General features: G+C 38.1%; 1 protein-coding gene across 1 annotated transcript in view; it reads left to right on the forward strand.

Moving 5' to 3' along the window:
• MALRD1 (MAM and LDL receptor class A domain containing 1) overlaps positions 1 to 23,327 on the forward strand; it is a 1,127,868-nt gene that overhangs the window by 1,102,434 nt on the left and 2,107 nt on the right. Inside the window, exon 39 of the mRNA XM_006869907.1 lies at positions 21,641 to 21,716. Within this exon, the coding sequence (XP_006869969.1) occupies positions 21,641 to 21,716 (76 nt within the window). The remainder of the gene's footprint in view (positions 1 to 21,640; positions 21,717 to 23,327) is intronic.

Below are 23,327 nucleotides of genomic sequence, written 5' to 3' on the forward strand. Positions count from 1 at the left end.
AGAGACTGTTAAGTCTTGCTTTTTGTAAGTGCTGTCAAGTCTGTTTCTGCCCATAGCAACCCTTTATAGGGTTTCTAAGGAGAAGCTGGTAGATTTGAAAAGCCAACCTTTTGTTGTGGTTGGCTTTTCAAATCTACCAGCTTCTCCTTAGCTGTGGTTAATAGTCCAGTGTTGATCCTACAGCACCACACCAGGACTCCTATTAAGTCTTAAACATGTGTAAAAATAAGACAAAACAAACACCGATCACACAGGTGAGGGAAATCACTGATAGAACGCCGAGATGAGTATTCCAAATTTCTACCTCCACAGGGTGACCTTTTATAGAGCAAAGAATAAAGGGGTCTCCTCTCACAAGCACCATGGATGGCAGTAATGTGTTACCTACTCATGCTGGACCTACAGACACAAGGAGGGGTTTATTGCAGATAGGAAAGTTTACAGACTGTCTCTGAGGCCCTGGGGAATGAATTCACAACTAAGTGATCTTTAAAGCAACCAATAAGGGATGTATCCAGGAAAGTTCTTGTGAGAGCCAGCTGGTGGAAGTGGCTCCAAACCCACTTTAAATATGCTCTGCCTCTAACTATAGCAGTTCACTGTCAGAAGTGCTTAACTTACTCAAGAAAAATTGGCATCTGAACACTTAAACTGAGGCAGAAGATGGAAATGAGCTCTGCCTGGCTGGAGTTAACAAAGAGCCTACAGATTTCATGCTCTGCAGCAGTTTGAACCCACAACCTTGATGTTACCAGTCTAACACTTAACTCACAGTGCCACCAGGGCTCCTTAACCTAATAAATTGTTGTTGTTAAGTGCCATCCAATCAATTCTGACTCACAGTGACCCTTTATAAGGTTTCCAAGGAGCCGCTGGTGGGTATAAACTGTCAACTTTGTAGTCAACAGTCTAGTGCTTATCCTACAGCACCACACCAGGACTCCAACGTAATAAATGCTGTTGTGTGCTATCAACTCAGCTCCAACACATAGTGACCCTATATAGGTTTCTAATGAGAAGCTGGTGGGTTTGAACCACTGAATTTTTGGTTTACAGTCCAGTGCTTATCCTACAGTGCCACACCAGGACTCCTAATAAATAAAACCTGGAAAGATAACAGAGAGGCAAAAATGGCATTCAATCTCACCACTCATAGATACACACAGAATATTTTGATGTATCTGTTAGCAGTGGATATGCACACTCATACACTAACACACACTTTTCATCTCAAAATTTGAATCACTTTATGAAATCTTTTTTTATTTTTTTTCCCCTTAATTCCTCTATATCCGCCATTCTCAAATTTTTGGTCTCAAGATACTATACTCTAAAAATTATTGAGCATCCTGTATATTTTTGTTAATATGGTTTATATCTATCAATAGTAACATGTTCAATGTCTTCAAGTCAGTTTCCACTCACAGTGCCCCTGCATTGGGTTTCTGAGGAGCAGCTAGTGGGTTTGAACTGCCAACCTTGCAGCCTGGTACTTTTCTTACAGTGCCATACCAGGATTCCAATATAGATATTAGAAGTTAAAATTAATATGTATTCAAATATTATGTTATTTATTTATTTTAAAATAATAGAAACTGAATATTTTTACGCATCTTTTAGCAGTGGACACACACATTCATATACCTACACATACTTTTCAACTCAAAATCTGAATTGCTGTGTATGAAATTTTTGTTTTTTCCCCTAATTTCTCTATGGACCCCTTGTGTGGTGCTATAGGTTCAGCCCTGGACTGAGAAACACAAGGTCAGCAGTTCACACCCACCAGCTGCTCCTCAGAAACTCTCCACAGGGTTCCTATGAGTGGGAACCAACTCGACAGCACTTAACAGTAACAATAGCAAGTTGTCTATACCAGCCAGTCTCAAAATTTTGTTCTCAAGATTTCATCCTTTAAAAATTCTGGAGGATCCTATAAAGTTTTTGTTTATGTGGTTTACATCTATTAATATTAACATTTAGTTATTGGTGGTTATGGACCATGGAATCAGTTCCAACTCTTAGTGACCCTGTATTGGATTTCTGAGACTGTAACCTTTATGGAGCCCTGGTGTGGTGCTATGGGTCAATGCGCCAGACTGCAAAGCTATTTGAACTGAAAGTTCAAGTTCACCAGCTGCTCCTCGGGAACTCTATACGGGGTTGGATGGGTCAGAACTGACTTGACGGCACTTATCAACAACAACAATCTTTATGGGAGCTGAAAGCCTCGTCTTTCTTCCACAGAGCAGCTGGTAGATTCGAACTGCTACCCTTACAGTTAGCAGTACAACTCATAACTTACTCCTCTACCAGAGCTTCTTAAAACTAATGTGTATTCAGGTATTTCATTATTTGCTTATGAATTTAGCAATAATGGAGATCACATTTTAATAGAAAACATATTTTTATGAAAATGACTATATTTTGCAAAACAAAATTCTAGTGAGGAATGGTGTTTGTTATTTTTTTTCCGCATTCAAACCATTGCAATATGTTTTTTAACTGTACTAAATGAAGACAGTTCTTAAATGGCAATACATTTCAATAGCTTTTCCTATCATCATGCCTTTTTTATATTATATTGAAACTTGGTATCATGGTAGTTTTTAAAAAGTATAGTTGCAATGTGGATCCTGAAATCATATCAATGCATTTTTATGCTGTTATGTTAAAAATGGATGTGTCCATCTTTCACTTTTAATAGATCATTTATCCATGTGTACTTCTGTGATATAATGCATTTTTTTTCATTTAGAAATTATTGATTTAATGAACTTCACATATTGTCAAACACAGTATATAAAATATCTCATCAGTGAAGTTGGGAAAGTGTCATGCATGCTCATAGTGGGAAACCCAATTTTCCCAAACTTCTTATTTTTATCTGAATACTCAAAAATGTTCTTTGCTAATGGATACTGTCCAGTGTTTCATTTCATACAACAGCCTTTTTTTTGAGAAAATGTCTGTCAAATACTCCAGTTTGGATAATCATAGTTTTCATGTCATTTTTTCCAAATGAAAATGTTCTTTCATAAGGGAAAAAAAAAAAAAAAAGGTCAGTTCGCCAGGCAACTCAGGCTTTCTGTTTCTTTCTTTGTAAAATGTTTTCTTGTGAATTGAGTGAAGGTTTAAAGAGAATATCATGTCTTACATTCAACAAATCATCTCAATGACTGCAATCCCCTCCATGCAACAACAGTTATCCCACTTTCTCCTGTGGTTCTTATTTCCAGTCCATCCTGCTTCCCAACCCTTCTGAATTTTGTCCTTAAGTAAATATTGCCCTTTTGATTTGGAATGGTTAACACCCCATGGTAAGCATAGTCTACTAGTGTTATTGTCCCCTTACAAATCTACCTGCTTGGCTGAAAACTGGGCCATGAGGGAGAGTTTCATTTCAGACCTGAAGGGTGGCCATAGTTTCAGATTGCTCCAATCTTTTTATGAACAGTAAACTTGGTCTTTTTTTTGTTTTTAAATAATTTTGAGTTTTGTTACACATTGTATGCCACTCCACCCAGGACCTTCTAATGTGATCCTTTTCAGAGCATTTGGTTGTGGTAGTCTGACACCGTCTAGCAATTCTGGTCTCAGAGTTGTGATGACTGATGTACACGTATTCCATTGGTACATTGTACTAGTTGATACCAGCATCAGTAATTTTGATTACTCTTCTTTCTTCCACACATGGAAAGACAGACCAGTAGTTGCCCCTTCAAGATCCCAGTCGCTTCTCACCAGAGTAGGATGTGCAAAGTTGTCTTTATGGATTTTATTATGCCAGTTGACCATGGTGTCCCCTGAGATTTTGGTCCTGGGCCCTCAGGCCCAACAATTCATTGCCTTAAGATATTTAGTAATATCTAAGAAGTTTTCCTCCTGTTGCCCTCTGATGTGGCATTGTAGGATAAGCACTGGATTAAAGGTCAGTTTGAAACACAGGGCTAGTGGTTCAACTCCACTAGCCTCTCCTCTCTGTGCAGGGTCACTATGAATTGGAAACAACTGGATGGCATTTAACCACATCATGGTCCACAACATTCATAGGTGTGCTTCTAGCAAAGGTAAATACCCATGTACAAATACCCTCTGTCAAACTCCTATATATTTGGAGGTGTACTCCCAGCCTCCCTCCCATACTCCATCAGTCTGTGTGTCAGCCCATGTATCTACCCAGAGAAAACTGTTGTGAATATAACAGTTATTCACATCTTATCCCGTTTAACTATTGCATTCTTTCCTGTGTCTTCACCTAGCTTCATCATTCTTCTACCAGCCTTCCTCTTCTATATTGCCCTTCCCATCACTGGAGTTAAGCTGTGCCTACCCTTTAACCAGTGTATTATTCCCTCACACCCCAGGTAACCATCAAAGAATGTTTCTTTGAGCATGAAATCTTTTCCTTGAGTTTTTACAATAGTGGTCTCATATAATATTTGTCCATTTTTGACTGACTAAATTTACTCACCATAATGTCCTCCAGGTTCATTCATGTTATTAGATTTTTCCACATCATCATTTTTCAAGTTATATAGTATACCATTGTGGATATGTACCAACGTTTGTTGATCCATTCTTCTGTTGATAGGCATTTGGGTTTTCTCCATCATTTTGCTATTGTGAGCCATGCTGCAATGAACATACTATGCACATATCTACTTATGTCATGGTTCTGACTCCTTGAGGATATCTACCAAGTAAAGAGATTGTTGGGTCATATATGTTGCTATTTACAACTTTTTTGAGGATGCATCATACAGTTTTCCTCAGTAATTGCACCATGTTACAGTCCCATCAGCAATGTGATAGAGTTCAAGTCTCTCCACATCCTCACCATTTGTTGTTTTTTGTTTATCTCACAGTGCTTTTTCATAAGACAATTATTGTATTTCAGAGTACCATGAAAGAGATTTATGTGTATTTATCTCAAATCATATCATGCTTTAAGTACAAAATACTTTAAAGACTTCTATTTAAGAATTGAGATTTAATAAAATTCATAGTCTTTGCTGTTCTTCGATTCTTTAGTGATTATTAATTTATTTTCTTCAATTCTTTTGTTACTATCAATTTTTCTACAAGCAGATGGTAGTGACAAAATGCAATGATGTGCAATTTGGTTCCACTGCCTAGATATGTGCTAAAACAACAGGAGGTTTACCAACCATTGCATCTCATCTGCTCTTATCAGTGCAAGTTTCACCTGTTCTGGGGGGAAAGACCCAAAATTTAAATGTATTTTATATACATTCAATGATTAAGTCTTAAAATAGGACAAAGACAAGGTAAAGACAAATCATCTGCATGAGGGAAAGCATCAGCATGAAGCCATGCATGTGTGAGGTGCCTTTGAGTTGTTTCTGACCCATAGTGACTCTCTGTACCACAGAATGAAACACCATGCAGTCCTGCACCATCTGCACATTTGCTTCTGTGCTTGAGCCAACTGCTGCTGCCACTGTTAAGGGGGATCTCCCTTTTTTTCACTGACCTTATACTTTACCAAGCATGATATCCTTCTCCAGTGACTGGTCCCTCCTGATAATATGTTTGAAGTATGAGAGATGAAGTCTGATCATCTTGGCTTCTAAGAAACATTTTGGTTGTTCTTCTTCCAAAACAGATTTGTTTGTTCTTCTGGTAGTCCATGGTACCTTTAATATTCTTCTCCAACACCTTAACTCGAATGCATCAATTCTTCTATAGTCTTACTTATTTACTGTCCGAACTTCCACATGCATATGAAATTGGAAATACTATGGCATGGGTCAGGCACACTTTAGTCCTCAAACTGACATCTTCAACACTTAAAAAAAGATCTTGTGCCACAGATTTGCCTAATGCAATGCGTCGTTTGATTTTTTGACTTGTGCATTGATGAGTGCTGTTGGAAGATCCAAGCAAAATGAAACCTTTAAGAATTTCAATCTTTTCTTCATTTATCATGATGTTATATAGTGATCTATTGGTGAGGATTATGCTTTCTTTACATTGAGGTGAACCTATTCTGAAGGCTGTGGGCTCTGATCTTCATCAGTAAATATTTTAAGTCTTCTTCACTTTCAGCAGGCAAGTTTGTATCATCTGCATATTACAGGTTGTTAATAAATCTTCTTCTAATCTTGATGCCACATTCTTCTTCATATAATTCAGCTTCTCAGATTATTTACTCAGCATCAGATTGAATAACTATAGTGAAAGAATTCAACCCTGGTGCATACCTTTACCGAGTTTAAATCATTCAGTGTTCCCTTGTTTAATTTGAACCATTGCCTCTTGGTCTGTGTACAGGTACCTCATGAGCACAATTAAGTGTTCCAGAATACTCATTCTCCACAATGTTGTCCTTAGTTTTCTGCAATCCACACAGTCAAAAGCCTTTCTCTAGTCAATAAAGCACAAGGAAACATCTATTTGCTATTCTCTGCTTTCAGCCAAGATCTATCTGATATCAGCAGTGTTATCCCCAGTTCCACATTCTCATCTGAATCCAGCTTGATCCTCCTTAAGTTGCCTGTCAATGTACGATTGCAGTCATTTTAAAATTATCTTTAGCAAAATTTTACTTGAATGTGATATTAATGATATTGGCCAATGATTTCTGCATTCTGTTGGGTCACTTCTCTTTGGCGCAAATATGGATCACTTCCAATCAGTTTGCCAGGTAGCTGTCTTACAAATTTCTTGGCATAGATGAGTGAGTGCTTCCAGTGCTACATCAGTTTGTTGAAAGCTTTCACTTTGTATTCTGTCAATTCCCAGAGCCTTATTCTTTGCCAATACCTTTAGTGCACCTTGAACTTCTCCCTTCAGTACTGTTGCTCTTGATCAATCATAAGCTATCTCTTGCAATGCCTCAACAGCAACCATTTCTTTTTGACAAAGTGCCTGAATGATTCAGTCATGTGACTAAAGAGCACAGACAACAAAGGAAATTGTCACAAAACCAAGATAGATGGCAGATCAATTCATTACTACTGCAGATGGGACTTTGTAAACACAAAAAGGACCATGATTGGGATGTGTACACTGTTGCAGAGTAAAACATATTACAGGATTGGTTCTGGGCCAACAATGTATAATTCTTAACCCTGTAAACCTAGTACCATAATTTCCATTGAGCATGCCCAGATAAGTCTCCTGAGAGCAAGACCTTCTTCCCTCTCTGGACTGGGAAGGGAAGTCTTGTGTACTTTGAAACACAATCTGCCTAAGAACAATGCTTTTACATTACTAATTTTAAAATAATAATAAGGATAATTTACAATTAAATGTTTTATCTGCATGCCTTATTATAATCATGAAAATAATTTTATCCTCACTGACACCCTGTAGTGATTATATGACTTCTAGGGTTCATGGTGGAGTTCTGGTAGCGTAATGGTTATGAATCGGGCTGTTAATCTCACAGTCAGCAGTTTGAAACTACCAGCTGTTCCATGGAAGAAAGATGAGGCTTTCTGCTCCAGTAAAGATTTACAGCCTTAGAAACCCTATGCAGGGTCACTATGAGTCAGAACCAACTCCACGGCACATAACAACAACAACAAAGGTCCATGGTGGAGTTCTGGTGTGACGCTGTGGGTTAATGCACCAGATTGCAAAGCCATTTGAACTGCAAGGTCAGCGGTTCAAGCTCACCATCTGCTCCTTGGAAACCCTATACAGGGTTGCTATGGGTCAGAACCGACTCGACGGCACTTAACAACAACAACAGGGTTCATGGTGTGGTGTTGTAGAATAAGCACTGGGCTGCTAACTGCAAGGTCAGCATTTTAAACCCACCAGCCACTCCTCAGAAACAATATACAGGGTCACTATAAGTTGGAACTGACTCAAAGGCCATAAACACACAACAGAAGTCCACAAAGGACCCTTGAAAGCAAAGGGGTCCTTAAAGTGCTAACTGGAAGTGTTATTCAAACCCTCCAGCTGCTGTGCATGAAAAAAGACTGGAGATCTGCTCCCATAGAGATTACAGCCTAGAAAACCACATTGGGGTAATCACTGTCCTATATAAATAAATATCCTTTAAAGCATTACTTGAAAGGAACATATTTTTCAAGTAAAGGTATCGTAATTTAGCCATTCTCCTAATTTTAAACCTTCAAGCTATATCGAATTTTTCATTATGATCAATAATTTTGGATGTACCTCTCTATATATAAATCTTTGTCTTCTTCTCTAATTGTTTCTTTGAGATTCGCTCCTAGTTATTTTATTAGATCAAAATGATTTTTAAAGCATGTTATCAACTATATTCCCATAGGTTCCCTCTGGCTCTCCATCTGGTTTACTTTAGGTAGTCATGAATGTGCTAACACTGCACTCAGCTGAGGAGACGAGGAATGGAGTCGCTGCTCCCCATTGGCCGCATGGGTTTTCCTTTAAGGTTAAGTTACAGGAACCTGGGTCAGCTTTAGTCATACTAATTGCATCCATATTCTTGGGCATGTTCCCATTAAATGGTCTGCCACAGCAAGCGCACATTAAACAGTGACAGGTTTTGTGGTAAGTGATATTTATTTCCTGCCTGAACGGAGGGGGAAAAAGCTTGGCAGCTGCTGCCTCATGTAAAGGAGTTTATCAAAATTTGGTTTCCCAGTGGCTCCGTTTTGTGACCTCGGATGATTAATACTTTCCTTTCCCTTTTGTGGCATTTCTGGTTATGTTTGTAAACCCAATTCTCCCTGAACTTTTTCAAGCAAACATTTGGTTCAGTTTGTTCCTGAAGGATTTGGAAATATGTGTAAGAATTTGAGCTCATGGACATTTTCCCTTGAATTCTCTACTTTTTCAAACTGGCTTGTTTCATCCTACCCTCATCTTCTCCCTCCTTCCCATCCTTCCTTCTTACCCTCCTTCCTTCCTCCTTACCTTTCTTTTCTTTCTTTTTTCCAAATTGTTTGTTTTACTTGGTTTATTCAAAAAGTAAAAACTAGCCAGAAGTAAACATCACTATAGAACTATATATATAGACATTTCCATTTTTTCTCATTATTTTCTATCAGTTTTGTTTTTTTTTTTTGTTCCAGCAATAGTTACATAACATAGTATTTTATATATATTTTTTAGGAATTTACACTCAATGAGAATAGGTTGACTTATAGACCTTATTTGTTCTTCTTTTTGACTGACAACATGTGTAATTTTAGAGAAAGATGAGGCTTTCTGCTTGTGTAAAGATTTACAGCCTTGAAAACCCTATCAGGATCGTTATGAGTTGGAACTGGCTCCATGGCATATAACCACCATAGGTTCTTATAACAAGAAGAAGGTAATATACAACAAGAGGGAGGTTGGCAAAAGTGTCGTGAAAGCAGGGGAAGACATGGGAAGGAGTACAGAAATGAAAGGAAATAGAGATATAAATACTGTTACATACACAATCCTGTATCAACCTTTAGATGATCTACCTTTAGATACACGGATAGACACACAGGATAAACAGATGTGGTAGGGAGAGTGGGAGTATACCCACAAATATATAAAGGTTTAACAGAGGATATCTGTCTTTGTATTTACCTTTGCGGCAATAAATTCCATGAGTATGGTGAAGCATACAATGAACAAAATTGTGAACTTCTTAGACCTTACCAAACCCAAAGAGGGAATGAACTGTTGAGGCTGGGGCCTCAGGGCCATAGTCTTAGTGGCCACCTTGGTCAATTTTCATAACATAGGTCACAAAGACAATGTTCCATATCCTCCTTTGGTGAGTAGCAACTCGAATCTTAAAAGCTCAGGAGTGGCCATCTAAGATGCCACTATTGGTCTCTCCTTGTGTGGAGGACCACTTGTGTATCCATCTCCATAACCAAGCAACTAGAAGAACTAGATATTTGCCAACCTACTACTACCAACCACACTGAAAGGGATCACACTCTATCCACATAGATAAAGTGGGAGAAAATATGGAACAAAGCTTGGAATTATAAAAAAGACAGGCTTACCCGTCAGAAAGAGACTACAGGAACCCTCAGACTTGGAACCTTGGTTGCCCTTTGGGTCTGGAACTGAGTTTACCCTCATGCCTCAATTTTCAGCCAAGCAGTAGATAAATATAAGGAAGGTTGAGGGCAGCCACCCAAGTGAGGTTTCACACTATAGAATGGTCACTCATTCGAGATCAAAAGGAATGACATTTTCCTGAGAACAAAATTCAGAAGAGTTGAGAAAGGTGAAGAAATGCAACCAAGAATCGTGGTAAGGAAATGCGATGAGCGATAATACATTGAAGAGATTGCAATCATTGTGATTAAGTCAAGCTTATAATTTGTTGCATGTAAAGCTGATTATCTGTTCTGTAAACCCTTACTCAAAGCATAGTGAAAGTTTTTTTTTTTTAAATGGCCCAATTACAAGTGTGCTATAAAATCCTTCCTCCTTGCCCTAAATAACTAATGAAACATACTTTCAGGCTAATATTTCCAAAGATGTTAGCTGAAATAATCTAGTGACATCCATTGTTGGTTTTCTCAAAGTATGTATTTTGGTGACATTAGAAGACATTAGCAGGACCTACACAAGAAATTTGTTGGCCCTTGAGTGGGAGAAGATGTGTTCCTAAGCACCTGCTTTTTTGTTTGTTAATCGATGCCATGACTTATGTAACTGATTCTTTACTCTCTTTAAATTTGATTTCTAGGATCTTAAAGTCAACGCTGTGTCTTACGTTCAATAATTATATGTGGTGGTTTTTGTTGAATGTTGTTGAGTTGATTCCAACTCATAGAGATCCAATGTGACAGAAGGTTTTCTTGGCTATAATCTTTTTGGAAGGAGATTGTCAGGTCTTTCCCCACAAAAAAAAAAATGCTGGATGGGTTTGAAGCAACAACTAAGCACTTAATAATTTGTACCAAGGAGTCCTGGTAGTGCTGTAGGATAAGCACTAGGCTTCTAACTGAAAGGTCAACAGTTCAAACCCACCAGCTGCTCCTAAGGAGAAAGATGGAGTTTTCTGCTACTGTAACAATATATGGCCTCAGAACCCTGTTCAGGTTTGCTATGAGTCTAAATTGACTTGATTGCAATAGGTTAGGTTTTATTACACATTCTCACAATAACCAATTTGTGTACTCTGCTTTCCTCTAGCTCAGTTCTATTTGCCTTTTCTCCAATTTTCTTTCTCCAATTTCCTACCTTCTTCTTACAGTTTATATTTTTTTGTCAAGTTTATCTTTGCAAAAGGCCTTAAATATGACCTAAGGAGCTCTGGTAGCATAGTGGTTACAAATCGGGCTGTGAGCCTCAAGGTCAGCAGTTCGAAACTACCAGCAGTTCTGCGGGAGAAAGATGAGGCAGTCTGCTCCTGTAAAGATTTACAGCCTTGGAAACCCTGTGTAGGGTCGCTATGAGTCGGAACCAACTCCATGGCACACAACAACAACAACAATTTGTAAAAGGACAAAAGGGTTTCTAAATTTTAAATTTATAACTTTTATTAAAAACAGTTGATTCAAACAGATTGAAATTTGGACTGTAAATGACAAAAAAATGAAATGTATATAAGATAAAGTATGTCTTCGATTTTGAGAAAAGGAAGGTGGTATGTGAAAAGACATTGACACAGACAAGTGGATAGACAACACAGTGGCTACAAGTTAGAAACAGACAAACAGAACTACTCTTACCATTAGTTATAAAACCAGACAGGAGAGTAAAAGCAGGAGGAGGATTTATTGACATTAGGATAAAGAGAGAAGCAAATCATTTATTACCAGTAGTACACTGATTAAGAAACAACTATGGTGTGGCTCTGTGGGTTAATGCGCCAGATGGCAAAGCCGTTTGAACTACAAGGTCAGTGGTTCAAGCTCACCAGTCACTCCTTGGAATCCCTGTACAGGGTCGCTATGGGTTGGAACCAACTCGACGGCACTTAACAGCAACAACAACAACATCCCTTAAAACATCAGCATCTTTTCATCAAATAGAGAAATATATTTAATGAATATTAAAAATAGATATGGGGGAAATGGAAATCCTGAAATATTTTATTTTTTAAGGATTTGGTGTTCTATTCTTCCCTTTATACAAAAGGTAAATAGATTCAGAAAGTCTTTTGATGTCTTAAATCCAAAGAATAGAATCATTTGTTGTTATTAAGTGCTTGGGAGTCATTTTTGATTCATAGTGACCCTGTATAAGGTTCCCAAGGAGTGACTGGTGAGTTTGAACCACTGACTTTATGATTCAAATCAACTTTGCAGTTCAGTGCTTTATCCCCCAGGACCTCCATACCAGGACTCAAGTGGGAGAACCTAATTGAAGAGTTTAAAGCTTAAAATTACAGTGGTAGAAATGGCGGAAGCAGAATTGAGATTTACTTCTTTGAGACATCCCAGATTCATCACTGACTAAAATAAAGAAAATTTGTTGTAATAGGAATGACTCACAGTATAAATGAAATCCATTTCTGCCACTGAAATAATCATGTTTCACAATTTAGATGGATCCTTTATTTTTTGAAAATACATAGCATGTACTTTTATGACTGGAAGATATTTTCCTCTAGTGGTAACATATCAAATACTTTCATAGTATGGAAATTCATTTGAAGACCTGTCATTTATACATGGTGTTTCATATATTTAATATATATATGAAGAAGATATAAGTAAAAGCTATCCAAGGGAAGGTGGCAAAAAGGAGGAAGGAATTATGGACCCCTTGTAGTACAATAGTGCCTGAGAGAATTTTATTCTTGAGGCACTTTATCTTTCCAAATATTATAAAATGAGTCATTAGTACCAAATTTCTTTTTCTCCTGGCATATGACTTTTTCAGTTTCCATGTAATAGAAAGGCCATGCATAATCTACCTTATTCTGCTTGTCTTCAGTGGAGCCCCAAGCTACTCCTCTGGGCTGTCACTTAACCCGGTGAAAAAGAAATGGGAAGAGACAGAGGGCAAAAGTATGCTGCCGTTCTACTTAAAGCCTTGAGCTAAGTGAAGTAGGAAGCTGAATGCCAATTTGACCATATGATAACAGTAGAAATAAAGCATCTTTGCTCCTTGCTGTGGATGAGTCAGTGTAACAGAGTGAAGCGCAGGTTACTGGAGTTTATCAGACCATCAAACCTTCAAGCTATTGTAAATTATTAAGGGATTCTATAAAAGTTCAATTGGCTCCAATGCTTTCCTGAGACAGTGCTAGGTATTGTGATAGAGAGAGAAGTAAAACAAGGTCCCTATACTCCAGAGGAGTCCTGGTGTGGCGCTGTGGGCTAATGCATCAGACTGCTTAGTTGTTTGAACTGTAAGTTCAGTGGTTCAAGCTCACCAGCTGCTCCTTGGAAACCCTATAGAGAGGGTCACTATGGGTCAGAATCCACTTGATGGCACTTCACAACAACAACATTCTCCAGAGGACTTGTAGTCTACTGCCTGAAGAGTCTCAGTTGCCCCGTCTATAAAAAAGACGTGAACAAGATATCTGCAAAGGCCTTATAGCTCTAAATTGATGATCATGCTTTAAAAATAAAAAAGAAGCACTGTGATTAATGGTGCTACTTCTGACCTCTCTTTATTCTCTTCCCTAATCTCAGTATCCCTTCAGTGGTCTGGAGAAATAAGGAGGAAGGTTAGAACAAAAGACGTAAAAGATGAAAGGAGGAAAGAAAAAGAAAAGAAGATAAAGACAATGATACTGAACTACTGGTTGATATCTACTTGTGGTTGTTATTATTATGAAGTGCCATGGAGTCAGGTCAGACTCATAGTGACCCTGTACAGGGCTTTTGAGGGACAGCTGGTGGGTTTGAGCTGCCAACCTTGTGGTTCACAGTCCAGTGCTGATCCTACAACACCACACCAATTTTAAAGTGCATTCTATTAGTATATAATATGCACTTTAAAAAATGGTGAGTGCAAGTAAATAAATGTAAAAAGTGATAAACCAACTGTCATGGGGTCAATTCCCTCTCATAGCAACTCTGTATGTAGTTTCTGAGGCTATAAATCTTTACAGGCACATAAAGCCTCATCTTTATTCTGTGGAGGAGCTGGTAGGTTTGAACCATCAGCCATGAAGTTAGCAGTCCAGTGCTTATCCTACAGTATTACAAGGGCCCATTGTGAAGATGATGAGTAGTATCAATATCAATATTTCATCATTCTACCATCTTACGGACTGACTCCCTACAGTGTACAACATCATTTCCCTTAAGACACTGAAGGCTTGGCAATCATTTCTTGGAGCTTAGAGAATTAGTTCATTAATGGAAGCTTGAAGGAAAATTCCTCCCCATACATATATAGTAAATATCTCTGATAGATAAATTATTGGGTTTATCCAGCAATTTAAATCACCCTAATAGCTGTACTGTGGTCATCTTGATTTTATGAATTATGATTCTTCATGTTTTGAGTGGACAAATTTTTTATACTAGAGGTTTTTTTTGTTTTGTTTTGTTTTTTATGTAATTCACGTTGATGTAACAGAAGTCACCCTTCATGGCCCTCTGTAGTGGCACCTTAATATATGCTAAGGTCTTGAATCAGTTTTCTGTGAGCATTTTCTGGGCCTATTTACAAATATAAACATTTTAAAATACAAACCATGTCATGGTAATAGGAACTCTTGTTAAATGTTGATGTACTGGTTCCATCTCATACAAACTTGTATAGGGTTTCCATTTTTGCTGGAGCAGAAAGTCTCTTTCTTCCATGGAGCACCTGGTGGGCTCGAACCACCAACCTTGTAGTTCCCAGTCCAGTGCTTATCCTTTGGTAAAATTGACTAAGCTGTCAATTTTCAAGTTTCTCAGACACAAAATGCCATACTAGTGATTTTTAAAATGTCTATTATTAAGAAAAAGAGAAATTAAACCACCCATTGATAAATTTATCTAATAAATAAAATTAATGTTGTTGTTATTAAGTGTCATCGAGTCAGTTCTCACCCATAGGGACTCTGTACAGGGTTTCCGAGGACCTGCTGGTGAAGTTGAACCACCGACTTTGTAGTTCAAAAGACTTTGCGGTCCAGAGCATTAATCCACAAAGTCACACCAAGACTCCAATAAAATTAATGTTGTTGTTGTTAACTGCTTTCAAGTTGGTTCCGACTCATAGCAACCCTGTATAGGGTTTCCAAGTAGTGGCTGAAGCTTGAAACACCAACCTTGTGATTAACCCACAGAGCCACACCAAGACTCCAATAAAAAAAATTAAATTAAATTAATAGGAGACAATAAAATAACTATACAAGTGGATTATTAATAAATAAACATACGATGTGTGTTGTTGTTGTTCAGTGCCATCAAGTCGATTCTGACCTATAGCGACCTTGTATAGGGTTTCTAAAGAGCAGCTAGTGAGCTTGAACTACTGACTTTGCAGTTCAGATGACTTTGCAGTCTGATGCATTAGCCCACAGCTCCTCATCAGGACTCCATGATATGTGTTGTTGTTGTTGAGTGCCATTGAGTCGGTTCCGACCCATAGTGGCCCGGTATAGGGTTTCCGAGGAGCAGCTGGTGAGCTTGAACCGTGGACCTTGATATGTGTAAGAAGATGTTTATCTTTTAAGTCTAGATCTGCAAGCCTGAACGCTTCAGGCACTATCCTGTCACTCTTTCCTTGCCTGCCTTTTGGCAGCCATTCTTCAACAGGCAGAGTGATAGCTAAGCTTTCTTTGCAACCTAGATAAGGGTTTATTCACTTACTTAGTCTAAAGATCTTCCCTTCAAGTGGCATTCACAGGCATTCCTAAAACTGTCTAAACATTGCTATTATAATTTCCCGTTACATTGAGCATAATGTATTTCACTTCACTTTTATATTACTCAAGGGTCCTGGGCGAGTCCTGGTGTGGCACTGTGGGATCACCGCTGGACTGCTAACCACAAGACTGGCAGTTCTAACTGACCAGCTGCTCCTTGGAAACCCTATATAGGGTAGTTGTGAGTTGGAACTCACTTGATCGAATTTAATAACAACAACGGCAAAAACAAAACTCTATAGCCCCCATTAGGCTACAGATAAATGTGTTTACTATAAATAAACTTTTACTTTCAAGTTGCATATACTTATTTTTATTTTACTCATTTTGTTCTTAATTATTGCCCATTTACAATAATTTTGTACTATCTTTTATAAACATGGAGTCCTGGTGTGGTACTCTGGGTTAATGAGGTGGACTACAAAATCAGTTTGAACTACAAGGTTGGCAGTTCAAGCTCACCAGCTGCTCCTGGAAAACCCTGTACAGGATCGCTATGGTTTGATGGCACTTACCAACAGCATTATTACCATGGAATCCTGGTGTGGTGGTATAGGATAAGTACTGGACTGCTCACCACAAGGTTGGCAGTGCAAATGAACCAGCTACTCCTTAGAAACCCTACACAGGATTGCTCTGAGTCAAATCCAACTATTCCAAACATCAACAATTATAAACATCTCCACGCTTTTATCCAAAACACTTTCAGTTAGTATACATGAAATGAATTTCTTTTTAATGACAATTCCCATTGTCACTGAGTCAATTCTGACTTGTAGAGACCCTATCTAGAATGGACTAGAACTGTGCCTTTGAGTTTCAGTGACTGTAAATCTTTATGAGAGCAGACATCCTCATTGACTTCCCACAGTGACTAGTGGATTTGAACCACCAACCTTGCAGTTAGAAGTCTAATGCTTAACTCGCAGCATGACCAGGGCTCCTTGAATTTCTTTGTTGTTGTTGTTGTTGTTGTTGTTGTTAAGTGCCATTGAGTCAGTTACGACCAATAGCGACCCTGTACAGTGTTTCCGAGGAGCAGCTGGTGAGCTTGAACCGCCAACCTCGCAGTTCAAATGGCTTTACAATCTGGTGCGTTAACCCACAGCGGCCCACCAGGAAGTATACATATGCTCACTGAATTAAAATGGGCATATTCCAGTCAGAATTTTCCCAGATCTACACTGACACATATCTTAGACTCCCATCTAGTACAGTGTCTGTGAGCATTGAGGGCTTAACAGGTATTGGATGTTGTTGTAGTTAAGTGCCATCAAGTTGTTTCTGACTCAGCACTGCAGCTGCATTATTTGTTAAATGTATGCATGAGACTCTATGGGGAGAGAAAATCCATGCAATTCTAAGTAGCTTCCACTCAGGACTTGTATTAAGTCAATTATTAGCTGACTAGCTTAGTGGTTACGAATCGGGCTGCGAACCTTAAGGTCAGCGATTCGAAACTACCAGCTGCTCCGCGGGAGAAAGATGAGGCTTTCTACTCCCGTAAGGATTTACACCCTCGGAAACCCTATACAGGGTCACTATGGGTCGGAACCGACTCGACGGCACTTAACAACAACAACAAGTGATGAGTGTATTTTTTGGAATCTCAACTCTCAAGATTATTTGCCTGTTTACAAATAGGCTAAGTTAAACTTAGCATTTTTTAAACATAATTGAAACATATCATTGTATTATTTCATAGAGCTGACAGAAACCTTCATAATCATTCAGTAAAACTTGCTCATTTTAAAACAAATTTGGGTTTCATAATATGTAGAGCCATCATTTTAAGTAAAATCAGTTTGTATTTGAATAGCAAACTAATGATTAATGAAGTAAAATGGAAAATCGTTATCAGAGAACTTGAAATGTCATTGCATAGAGGTGACCCTAGAAATGTACTTAATGTGTCTCTAAGAGAAATGTGATAATTTACTTGTCAAATAGGAAAGATATTAGGAAATAAACCTTTCAATCTAGTTGTTCCCATGAATGGGAGAAGGGTGTTTGTTTTTTAATGTTTTATTGTGAATTATGCGATAGTTTACATGGGAGAACATTAGTTTTATATTAATTCTATCATATATCATTTCATTGCCATGGTTACAATCCCCTCCATGCATCATCAACCAACCAAAGGGTATACCCTGCAAGCCTGCCCCCCCCCACACACACACACACCTCCCCCAGGTCTTCAGCACACAGTCTTTCTCCCTCTCTGGATCTAAAGTCCCCAGCTGCTCCATCACTCCACGTCATCTTCTCTGCCTCCATCTCAGACATCACTGCTTCTCTGGGTAGGGTCCCACTCTCCGCTCCGTTGATTGTCCTAGCAACCTGCGCTCCTAGACTGGAAAGTTAATTACTCCCTTCCTTGCTATAAAACGTCTACCTTTACATTTCCGACCCTCACAATCAGTCCTGATAACAATTATTCACTATTGTATCACAAGAGATCTATCTGCATTTCATTTCATCAGCCCCGCCTAGACAGATTGGATACTACTCACTGGAGATTCTGCCTTCCTCCTGGCCCTCTGGCTCTAGGTTCCCTCCTGAAAGCTTGTAAGCCAGTCACTTCTTGTCTTTGTAGCTCCTCCCACCATTTTGGGTAGCCAATGTCCAAGTCTACTCTGTGTGTGGAGGGGGTGGGAATGATCCTTGCTGTAAGGACTTGTTCCCTCTTTTGAACTACTGCATCCATAGGTGTAGGTCAAGTTCATCAAATTATATCAGATTACTCTTTATTTCCTCTTCTTTCTTCTTCTGGTTGAGCTCCAATCATCCAGCCATTGAAGCCAGGTCAAGTGGGTATTATCTGCAAGTGTGGGTGTTCTTGGCATATGCCCGGGAGAAGGGTTTTTGACTGGGAAAAAGAAAAGTAGTTTGAGACTCCCAAGAGACAAATGTGCAGTAAGCAGGAATTTATTAGTGCTTACCTTCCCGTCCCCTACCTGTGAACTTCCCTGGCTCTTTATAACTCCATGTCTTTATCCTCAAGTATCACCTTCTGTGTAAGTCACCGAATCCCAGAAGGCTAGCCATCTTCAATTTTTGTTTTTGTTTCATTGGAAAATTATTTAATATTTAAAATCCTTTTAGAAGAAAAGTAGCTTCAGTAGCTGAATTAATAGGACTGGAAATTTTTTATCAATTTACCTGATTTCTGACTGACCATCTTGATATGGATCAACTCGGGGCCCAGCAGCCTGAAACCAAACAACAAAAAATGTTTTGAGATCTTTTGTGTTGCCTGTGCCTTGCATCTATGCAACTGACCACCAAACCTCTCCCTTCTAATTCTGGGTGTGTGCCCAGTCTGGAGACGATCTGTCCTATCTGAATCTGTGTTCTAGGTTTTTTCTTTCTTGCTGCTTGATTTCATGCCCAGTGTCAACTTAGATTAATTTTTGTGAGCAGTTGGTATCTCTGACTATCCCATCTTTAATAGGGTTCCTAACTCTCATTCTGTTTTGATACTTTATAGCTCCATGTTTACTCTAAATGTACACACTTGGTCCTAGCATTTTGACACAATCTAAAAATGCCCTTCACTCAACTTTAAGTGTAGTCTCAACCTTAAAAGCAGTCCTTATAACCTCATGCCCTAATCATGCCATCAGTGATCTTACTGCTTGCTGCACAAGACCTTTTTAAAGCATCCAAGAGTAAGGCAAAACTGCCACTTTGAGGACCAAGGTGTGCCTGACCTATGCCATGGTATTTTCACTTGCCTCATATGCCTGTGAAAGACTGTGAATAAGGAAGACCAAGGCTATAGAAAGATTGATGCATTTGAGGTATGTTGGAGAATAATATTGAAAGTACCATGGACTGCCAGAAGAACAAACAAATCTGTGTTGGAAGAAATACAGTCAGAATGCTCTTTAGAAGACAGGATGGTGAGACATCATCTCTCACACTTCACACATGTTGTCAGGAGGGATTAGTACCTGGAAAAGAACATCATGCTTGGTAAAGTGAAGGGTCAGCGAAAAAGAGGATGACCTTCAATGCGATGGATTGTCACAGTGGCAACATCAATAGTCTTAAGTGTAACAATTGTGAGGAAGGTGCAGTGTTTTCTTCTGTTGTGCATAGGGTCGCTATGAGTCAGAATCAACTCAACAGCGCCTAAAAACAACAACTCTGAAAGCTTACGTAAGACCAGCCTTGGAGACAGTAAAGGAGAAAAATAAAACATGATTCAATCAATTTAATTACAGCAACTCATAACTAATGAATTAATGGTTAAGGAATTAACAGGTATGTGTATCTTAATCATTTAAGTGTTTATCTGTGATTTTTTTTCTTTCTAAATAATAACACATAAAATAGCTACGTTTGGCCCTACTCATCAGAAAAGTAAAAGGTAGCCTCAATGATGATGGAATATTTAAGACACTACATAGCTAAACAATTTCATAAAGTGTTGGTTGTCAGGATGCTTTGAAGGCACTGAATCCACAGGGAGAATATTTTGATACCCAAACACAATTACACCAATGTGACTATTGGGACTCACTAATACTGTTATTTCTTAGAAAAAGGATCATGTGGATTGGTAGATGATAAAAAGTTTTGCTTCTGGCTATTTCTGCTCATAAAGCAAACCTTTTCTTTTTGGTCTTAGGGATACATTATTGATAAACTTGTTGTCATTATACTATGATAATCAGCAATACGCATTCATTGTTTTACTTCCTGGTTCTCTACAAGACATTGGCAATTCATCCTGGAATTGTTTTTACATTTTTCATAGTACTGGTGTGTGTGTGTGTGTGTGTGTGTGTCTATATGCATATTTGTAGGCCTGTATGAGATCCTTTCATGTATCTTTAGTAGGCTGTACTTTGTTAATTAGCTATACATAGCTTTTGTTTCTATGGTGGTATCTTTTCTTTATCAGTTGTGACCTATAGTTTCAAGGCTGGTTGACCTAGTAAGTTACCACTGACACACCCTTTGGAGTCCTGATGTGGTAATGTAGGATAAGCACTGGTCTGCTAACTACAAGGTCAGTGGTTCAAACCCAGCAGCTACTCCTCAGCAAGCTTATACAGGGTTGCTATGAGTCAGAATCAACTCATCAACACTTAACCACAACAATTGACTCTTAGGTAATTAAGAGTCCAGTTAATCAGAAGGAATTATGCAAATATAGGCTGATATATGAGACCACTAAGGATAATATAACTCTTTAAGATTATCATGAAATAAAACACTAAGCTCAACAGGATAAGCACTGGACTGCAAAACGTAAGGTTGATGGTTCAAGCCCACCAGTAGTTCCCCTGGAGAAATGAGGCTTTCTGCTCCCACAAAGGTTTTACAGCTTCAGAAATCTTATATAGGGTTTCTATGAGTTGGAACCGACGCAACAACACTTAACAACAACAACAACAACAAAATATTCCTTCAAAACACCCAGTTTTTAAGTTTGTTGTTAAAATGTTAAATGCTGTTGAAACTGTGACTCATGTACTACAGATCTTTATTACAGAGACTGACACGGAAAACAGTCCTCAGGGTTATGGTGGTTTGGCATATTTGCAGTCTAAAGGAACGTAAAGATGGTCTTTCCTTATAACAAATTTAGCTTTATCTTACAGTGTTCTTTCTAATGTTGTATCCTTTGCATAAGTTGAGTAATATTTTGAGAACTCAATTTTAAGTCTAACTTGCCTGGGTTTATTTGTGTCCAATTATTCAGAGTTCAGATTTCATTTGCTTTCAAGAATGTGGTTGCCTTGGTGTCCTCAAAAAAATTATTATTTTATTTTTTTACTTTTGGTAATACATCCATAAAAATAAGTTTGCAGGCTAGATAGACAATGGGTCACTCAATGGTTTCTACCAGATAAATATATTTACGTTGTATGTATGTCTTTGTGCTTTAAGGAAAACTGAAGGAAGAGATAACTGTGCATTTATCAATCCAGTTTATGGGAATTGGAACAACCCAGAGAAAACAGAGGTAAGAGGCAGTGGTGGGCTGTATTGTGTCAGTGGTGAAAATGCACACACACACACACACACACACAAATATACACACATGCACACAAATCAAAACCATGATGTCATTTGTGCATGCTTCCACATCACAACTGAAGGAAATGTTTTAACAGTTATTTCTGTTGGGAGTAGAATGGATTTCTGCCTGTCTAAATATGAAATAAGTCTTTTCCATTCCGGAACATTTTCATTTCACTGTTAAATGGCTTTGTGGTCACTGATCATACTCAAAGAGAGCTGACAAATCTGGAAAACATCAGTATAACCCACAGAGTATTAGTCAGCTACTAACAGTAAATGTCTATTTAATGTTCTTCATTTTTATTTCAAAAGACAAAAGGGAGAGTAATGCTCTGTGTTTTCTATAAATTTAAGTGTGTGGGTGTTAAAAACCATTCACTGATAACACAGAAAAGAAAAGGAGAAATTAGAGTTTATTGCACCTTTCTTGACCTATGTTGGTTCTACCTCTTATCAGTAAAATATGAAGCATGTTAGAGATCAAATGGCAAGGAACATCTTTCAAATCTCTTTAGGAAGTAAGTAACGTGAACATTCACTTGGGTCTAAAATAAGATTGGCCATGACACGCCACTTTCATACGTAAAGTTCCTTATATCTGATTTTAGAATCATTAAATCTAAGTCATACTCTTAGAAAAGTGAGCTTTTAGTAAGCACATGTGAAGTATTTTCCTTATTGCCTTTTTAATGATAATAGGCCATGAAAAGTTTTTATGGTTTTGTAATTATTGAAAATAAGCAAAATGTCAAAGTGGATACAGTTAAAGAGACTTGTGTGATGTGATTGAAGCCTAGCACACCTCTTGTCTTTTTCATTTCTCTTTTTCTTCAATAATGATGTTACATACACTTTTAGTAAATAGTTTTGTAGGAATAAAAACAAAAAGTAATATATCTATTAAAGCACAAAGAGAATTGATTTGGATGATTCATCAAATCAAGACAGAGTAAAAATTTAAATGCAGCCCTCAAACCAAAAACCAAACTCATTGCCATGGAGATGGTTCTGTCTCATAGCGACTATGTATAGGATTTCTGAGGCTGTAAATCTTTACCAGAGCAGAAAGACTCATCTTTTCTCCCCTGGAGTGGATGGTGGATTTGAACTGCCAGCCTTGTGATTAGCAGTCTACTGCTTATCCTACAGTGCCATCAAGATGCCTAAAATGTAGCTCTACTCATTGGGTAATAAATAAATGCACACATAGTTAAGATAACATGTTTCTTTTTACAAAGTTGGAAAATGTAATAGCAACATATTTTTATTTTTACTAAGGAAAAGAAATTGAAACTTTTATTTTCAGTTTGGTTTAACGTTTAATGCCTGAATGAAGCAAATGACCCAAGGCATTTTAGATGGGATATTTTATGTTAATATCTAACAAACTTGTAGTCATTAACATATTGCTAGGAAGTTTTGTGTCTTTTATATTCTACTGAGAATTCAGTTTCTCTGGTGTTCAGATCAGTTTTTGTTTTCGCTATACCCGGAGAAGATCCATAGCAAAGACTGCCTATCAAAATGTTGTTCATTGTGCATCAATCAATGA

This window comes from Chrysochloris asiatica, unplaced genomic scaffold (genome assembly GCF_000296735.1).
Source record: "Chrysochloris asiatica unplaced genomic scaffold, ChrAsi1.0 scaffold00137, whole genome shotgun sequence".
NCBI classification, from domain to species: Eukaryota; Metazoa; Chordata; class Mammalia; order Afrosoricida; family Chrysochloridae; genus Chrysochloris; species Chrysochloris asiatica.